Source organism: Otolemur garnettii, unplaced genomic scaffold (genome assembly GCF_000181295.1).
Source record: "Otolemur garnettii isolate 467f Iridium unplaced genomic scaffold, OtoGar3 scaffold00049, whole genome shotgun sequence".
In the NCBI taxonomy this organism is placed as follows: Eukaryota; Metazoa; Chordata; class Mammalia; order Primates; family Galagidae; genus Otolemur; species Otolemur garnettii.
This window is the reverse complement of record NW_003852444.1, coordinates 4,167,278-4,174,395: the sequence shown is the minus strand read 5'-3', so window position 1 is coordinate 4,174,395 and position 7,118 is coordinate 4,167,278. Positions and strand designations below refer to the sequence as shown.

Sequence of the window (7,118 nt, the reverse complement as noted above, 5' to 3'; positions counted from 1 at the left end):
TTTCGAAAAAAAAAAAAAAAGAAACAGGGTCAGTGTCTTGCTGTTTTATCCAGGCTGAAGTGCAGTGGTGTGATCACAGCTTACTGCAGCCTCAAACTCCTGAGCTCAAGCAATCCTTCTGCCTCTGCACCCTTGTAGCTAACATTATAGGAATGAGCTACAGTGTCCAGTAGAAATCTAATTGAGTAATATCTTCAGTTCATAAAATGAGATAATTATTAATGGTGTGTGTCTACAGGCAAGAGCTTAGGCTTTGACATTTGACAGTACTTCATTGTCCATTTGTAAAACATTTGTAATTATAGGCACTTTTTGATAAGGTTGTTAGGGAAATTAATTGAGACAATGGCAGGGCACAGTGGCTCATGCCTGTAGTCTTAGCACTTTGGGAGGCTGAGATGGATGGATTGCTTGAGCGCAGGAGTTCAAGAGCAGCCTCAGTAAGACCTCAGTAAGACCCCATCTCTAAAAATAGCTGGGTGTTGTGGGTGCCTGTAGTCCCAGCTACTTGGGAGGCTGAGACCAGAATCACTTGAGCCCAGGAGTTTGAGGTTGCTGTAAGCTCTGACTCCATGGCATTCTACCAGGGGCAACATAGTGCGACTATGCCTCAAATAAATAAATAAATGAGATAATGCTTATAAAATACTTTACCTGGTAACTAGTGCCATTAACTATGACCTGAAGTAGGCAGGCCATTACCTGCAACTGTGTAAACACAATAATAATTGCTAATAATCTTTTAGACTTGGAGAGCATAAAAACACCACTCCTAGTTAACATGTACAAAGAACCACAGCAATATTGCTATTCACAAATCTGCACATTATGAAGCCATGAAATTTTATTTATTATTTTTTGCGATAGTGTTTCACTTTGTCGCCTTTGGTAGAGTGCCATGGCGCCATAGCTCACTGCACCTTCAAACTCTTGGGCGTGATTCACTTGTGACAGCCTCCCAAATAGCTGGGACTGCAGGTGCCTGCTACAGTGCCTGGCTGTTTTTAGAGACAAGTCCCGCCCTGTCTCAGTCTGGTCTCAAACCTGTGAGCTCAGGCAATCCACTCGCCTCTGCCTCCCAAGTGCATGTCTGTCTTTTTTTTTTTTTTTGCAGTTTTTTTTGGCTGGGGCTGTATTTGAACCCACCACCTCTGGCATATGGGGCCAGCGCCCTACTCCTTTGAGCCACAGGCGGCGCCCCATGCCTGTCTATTTTTAGAGACAGGGTCTTGCTCTGGCTTAGGCTGGTCTCAAACCCACGAGCTCAGGTGATCCACCTGCCTTGGCCTCCCAAAGTGCTGGGATTATAGGTGTGAACCACCCGGCCGGCCTTACTTAGTTTTGAGACAGAGTCTCACTTTGTTATGCTGGGTAGAGTGCTGTGGTGTCATAGTTCACAGCAACTTCAAACTCTTGTGCTCAAGTGATTTCCTCTTGCTTCAGCCTCCTGAGTAGCTGGGATTATAGGTGCCAGTTTTCTGGGTTTTGTCTTTTAATAAAGATTATAATAAGGCAGAGGACATAATTTTCCTTCAAAGTAGATGACTAACCAGAACAATTTTGTTGATTTATTTTTCTGAATAAATGACCTGCTACATATTCGTAATCCTGTAGCCAAAACCTTTGCACCTCATGATTAACACATTCATATTTTATGTAAATAATGATTGAAAACAGTAATTAGCTTGTAAATTTAGGCTAGTTTTTGCTGCTACATACATTTAGCAAGCTTAATGAGAAACAAGTATTTCAAGGGATTGTGAATCTCTGTATTTCAGTGGAGAAGATGAGAAATGCCAGCTTAGTTTTTTAGATATAACTTAAAGTTTTGGATAACTTAATACTTTGAAAATGTATCAAGTTGCATACCATTTCATCTTGTCCTACAGTGCTGGAGGTGGTGTGCATATTGAGCCCCGGTATAGACAGTTTCCTCAGCTGACCAGGTACCAGGTGGTCCTGGGTGAGGTCTTCAGCGCAGGCATGTGGTTCTGGATTCTCTGGCACTTTTGGCATGACTCAGATGCTGTGTTGGTGAGTGCAAGAGAATAGTTCTTGTCCTTTTTGGGGTAGGGGGAGGGAGGATAAATTAATGGCTTGGCTTACATGTTTTTGTGTTGCAAACTGCTTTTCTGTCTGGATATATTCTTCGCCACCATGTTTTACAAGTATATATTCAGGAATCCTGTTATTTAATGAAACATGTTATTTTCTAACCTTTTTTATGTGAGGATAAACATTTAGGTGGAAGGTTTCTATTAGGTTGCTGTATTTGAAGTGAGACTAGAAACTAGTTCTTTTACCCTCTGAACTATGTATTGATCAGTGGGTGAAGTTTCTTACTTAACTTCCTTTAAATAATGAATGTCCTCTGGTATGTCTGGAGGCCTCCCAGGTTTGGGTGGGATGAATAGGTCTTAGGAAGTTAGTTATTGATGACATTCTAACATGTCATTTTCCTCAACTGGGTTTTTATCACATTTGATGACTGTTCTCTAGGAAATTATACCTTTAGCACATAGAAATCTGCATGTAGATTCAGAATACTCTAAATTTTAGTAAATTTGGATTTGTTTCCAGAATAAAGACCTTAAATTTAAATAGTATACAAGCTTTTCATGCCTCATTTCTCTTAGAACTTCTCTGTGCCCTCGTCCCTCAGAAGGAGCTGCTTAGGTATCTAAACTGGCAGCTTGTGTAATGTTTACAGTGCCACTGTGTCATCGTGGGGCAGTTGACAGGAGTATATAAGGCTATTGGATAGGAGATGATGATACAGCCAGATAGTCCTGAGATCAGGATTAAGGATGATGGTGTCCACCTGAGGCTCCCCAGTCTTACAGCAGTAATGACAAGAGAGCTTGAAACATATATATTTTACCAGGACTTCAAGACATTGCCAAGATTGGGGCACCTTTGAAGCCTTTTGTCTCCATTCCCCCCTGTCCTGAATCACAAACACATGCCCTTGGCTTAGGCTGGTACATCCAAATTGGGAGGCTTTTATAATTCAGGCCATGGACCCTATGAGTAGCTTGCAGAATGATTACCACCAACTAGTCAAAGTAAAATTTGTTCCTTTGAAATTTGTATTTCAAGGGCGTACTAGACAGCTCTATTGTGCTTTTTTTCTTTGCAAGGTTTCTTTTCTTTTCTTTTTTTTTTTTTTTAGAGACAGAGTCTCACTTTATTGCCCTTGGGAGAGTGCTATGGAGTCACAGCTCACAGTAACCTCCAACTCCTGGGCTTAGGCGATTCTCCTGCCTCAGCCACCCAAATAACTGGGACTACAGGTGTCCACCACAATGCCTGGCTATTTTTTGTTGCAGTTTGGCCAGGCGCGGGTTTGAACCTGCCACCCTCAGTTTATGGGGCTGGTGCCCTACTCACTGAGCCACAGGCGCGGCCCCTTTGTAAGGTTTCTTTTAAAATTTAATTAGTTACTGGGCATGGTGGTTCATGCCTGTAATCCCAGCATTGTGGGAGGCTGAGGTGGTAGGATTGCTTGAGCTCAGGAGTTTTGAGACTAGCCTGAGCAAGAGTGATACCAACTCATTAAAAAAAAAGAAGAAAAACTAGGTGGTGCCTGTGGCTCAGTGAGTAGGGTGCTGGCCCCATATACTGAGGGTGGTGGGCTCAAACTCAGCACTGGCTGACTGGCCAAACTGCAACAACCAAAAAAAAAAAAAGTGCCGGGTCCCTTCTACTCGGGAAGCTGAGGCAAGAGAATTGCCTAAGCCCAGGAGTTGGAGGTTGCTGTGAGCAGTGTGACACCACAGCACCAAAAACAAAAAGAAAGAAAGAAAAACCTAGCTGGTTGCTGTGGTGAGCACCTGTAATCTCAGGGGCTTCTGGAGGGTGAGGCAGCAGGATGCCCACAGCTGAGTCTGAGGTTGCAGTGAGCTATGATGCCATTGCTGCATTCTGCTCAGGGAATAGGGTGGAACTCTGTCTGAACAAAAAAAGGAAAAAATGTAACTAGTTGCATGAAATACAAATTTTTGACTTTTTCCCTCTTAAATGGTTGTCACCAGGGTCACTTTCCATATCCAGATCCTTCCAAGTGGACAGATGAAGAATTAGGTATCCTTCCTGATGATGAAGACTAAAAGTGTAGACTCAACTCTTTGCAAGTAGGTATGCCCAGAGTGTTGTTAAGTTATATTTTGCTTTTATCATAAACATCTATGTGTACTTTGTACCCATTATGATCTAAAACTGCATATTGGAACAGCATGGAGCACAGTTAATCACATGTCATGTATCCTTTTTCCTAAGTTAGTTTATAATTTTAGGGTCCCATTTATCCATCCATTAAGCAAAGACATATTAAGACCTGTTCTGGGTGGCGCCTGTGGCTCAGTGAGTGGGTGCCAGCCCCAGCCAAACTGCAACAAAAAAATAGCCGGGCATTGTGGCAGTCGCCTGTAGTCCTAGCTACTTGGGAGCCTGAGGCAAGAGTCACCTAAGCCGAGGAGTTGGAGATTGCCGTGAGCTGTGTGATGCCACTGCACTCTACTGAGGGTGATAAAGTGAGACTCCATCTCTACAAAAGAAAAAAAAGAGACTTGTTCTGTGTCAGACGTTGGAATACAGTAGTGAACAAGATAGATAGGAAACTTGTAGTGTGTAATTGCAAAAATGTGTGTCCTACCCCCAGTGTTTAAATGGAAAGACCCCAGTATATAGGAGTACTACTATATGGAACGGCATGGAAATTATATCTTTAAACAGTGAAGGGTTATGGCGCTTTTATTTTCTAGGTCAGGCTGTCCCCATATACCGAGGGTGGCGGGTTCGAACCCAGCCCCAGCTAAACTGCAACAAAAAATAGCTGGGTGTTGTGGCGAGTGCCTGTAGTCCCAGCTACTCGGGAGGCTGAGGTAAGAGAATTGCCTAAGCCCAAGAGCTGGAGGTTGCTATGAGCTATGATGCCACAGCACTCCACTGAGGGCGACAAAGTGAGACTCCGTCTCTAAAAAAAAAAGAAAAAAAAAGGCAAGTACCAGGAGGATTCCAGGATTCCCTTTCCCCACAAAATGCTCAGGGGTTAAGACATTCTCCTTTAAAATGTTTTTTTTTTGCAGTTTTTGGCTGGGGCTGGTTTTGACCCCGCCACCTTCAGCATATGGGGCTGGCGCCTTACTCCTTTGAGCCACAGGCACCGCTCTTTAAAATGTTTTCTTGTGGCACAATCTCTGTAGCCCAAGATGGAGTCTAGTGGCATGATCATAGCTCACTGTAACCTCAAACTTCTAGGCTCATGGATCTTCTTGGCTCAGTGCCCTGAGTATCTAGGACTATAGGCTTGTACTACCATGTACAGCTGGCTGATTTTCCTTTTTAATTTTTTGTAGAGATGGGTCTCACTATGCTGCCCAGGCTAGTCTCCAGCTCCTGCCCTCAAGTGATCCTCTTGCCTCAGCCTCCCAAAGTGCTAGAATTACAGGAGTAATTACACCACCCCTGGCAATAATGTGTTTCTAAAATAATCATTGCACTTGAATAAATACCATGATTCAAAATGCCTTGCATTATGTGATAGTTAAGTATTCTTAAATCACACTATTATTACTGCCATTATAATTTTAATTATTAGTAGCATGAAAATTACAGCAGTTCTTGAGGTTGGTAGGGAGGTGGGTCAGAATGTCAGCAAATGGCAGGCAGTTAGCTGTTATGTGGTTTATTTTGTTGTTAGCTTTGTGTAGGACAGTCAGAAGTCTTGGTCCTTACCTGGCCTTCTGTTCTCTTGATGATAACCTGTCTGCCAACACTAATCTCTTCCTGTCTTCCTACAGACTTTCCTGTAATTCCCACACATAAGTGTTATTTTGTTTTAATGCCTGGACTGTAAATCTTTTGATAAAAGGGTGGTTTTGTTCCTCTCCTTTACAAGGCTTCTCTCATAAATGCTTGAATAATAAGTAAGAATTATAGATTTGAATTAGTGAATAGAAAAGTACTTAAAGCTTTCTGTTTTGTTTTCCTGCAGAAGCCAGATGAAAATTTCAAGATACTACAGACTTCGTGTTATACATTAAAGTTGCAAATTAAAGTGGTTTGGTCAAGAATGAGGAATGGCGTTATGATCTTTTGATAATGACAACTGCCGTATGGATTTCTTTTCTTTTTTTCCTTTTGCTTCACCAGCTGTGCTAAGTGGTTTCCAGAGCCTTTCAGCTGATGCTCGCAGGTACTCTGGACTTACTTACATAGGCATTAGTTCCATTTATCAATGAGAACATAGAAGCTCAAGGAGATGAAATTACTTGCTTAGCATAACACACTGGTAAACGGTGAGGTTAGGATCACAAAGGTCATGCTTACCTACAGTGCTGTACACCTCCTCCTTAGCTAATATCATGCTGACAGTTAATGTGAAAAAAAATTTTTTTTTTTGAGACAGAGGCTCATTATGTCACCCTCAGTAGAGTGCTGTAGTGTCACAGCTCACAGCAATCTCAAACTCTTGGGCTTAAGCGATTCTATTGCCTTAACCTCTCAAGTAGCTGGGACTACAGGTGCCCACCACAATGCCTGGCTATTTTTCTTGTTGCATTTGTCATTGTTGTTTTAGCTGGTCCAGGCTGGGTTTGAACCGGCCAGCCTCCGTGTATGTGGCCAGTGCCCTACCCTCTGAGCTATGGGTGCCACCCTCCAGCTACAAACTTAGTATCATGGAGTCAACATGTGTTTCTATCCAAATCTCATTATAACCATCATGATAACAAAGTTACAGACACATAATTATCTATTAAAAATTGTGTTTTATATACACACACACATACACATATATATATATAATGCATAGTACTGATTTTGAGTCCTGGCTATATCAAGCCTAGGTGAGTCATATCCTTCAGGGCTTCATGTTCTATAACAGATGTGAGGGGAACTGGATGACATTATCTTTGAGAACTCTTTCTTCCTTAACATTTTATGAGTCTATAACTGTGTAACTCAGGTCTAATTATCACAGCCCCTGATAAAACAAAATTTCAGAAGAGCGAGTATGGAAGAGTTCTGCATAATAGAATTTCATGATAAACTAAAGTATCCATAATTCTGGGCTAACTCTTGAGAACATCTTATAATCTTTTTTTTTTTTTTTTTTT

The 7,118-nt window shown here is 41.9% G+C and overlaps 1 protein-coding gene across 4 annotated transcripts in view; it reads left to right on the top strand.

The window, feature by feature from the left end:
• NDUFB2 (NADH:ubiquinone oxidoreductase subunit B2) overlaps positions 1 to 6,078 on the top strand; it is an 11,265-nt gene extending 5,187 nt beyond the window's left edge. The window contains exons 2-4 of one of the 4 annotated variants that reach the window (XM_003791565.3): positions 1,890 to 2,034; positions 4,035 to 4,133; positions 5,996 to 6,078. In XM_003791565.3, coding sequence (XP_003791613.1) covers positions 1,890 to 2,034; positions 4,035 to 4,109 — 220 coding nt within the window. In that variant the 3' untranslated portion in view covers positions 4,110 to 4,133; positions 5,996 to 6,078. Of the gene's footprint in view, positions 1 to 1,889; positions 2,035 to 4,034; positions 4,138 to 5,357; positions 5,386 to 5,995 lie in introns of those variants that run through there. The other 3 variants (XM_012806294.2, XM_023514232.1, XM_012806295.2) reach the window with 3 other exon arrangements.
• Positions 6,079 to 7,118: the final 1,040 nt, after the last annotated feature.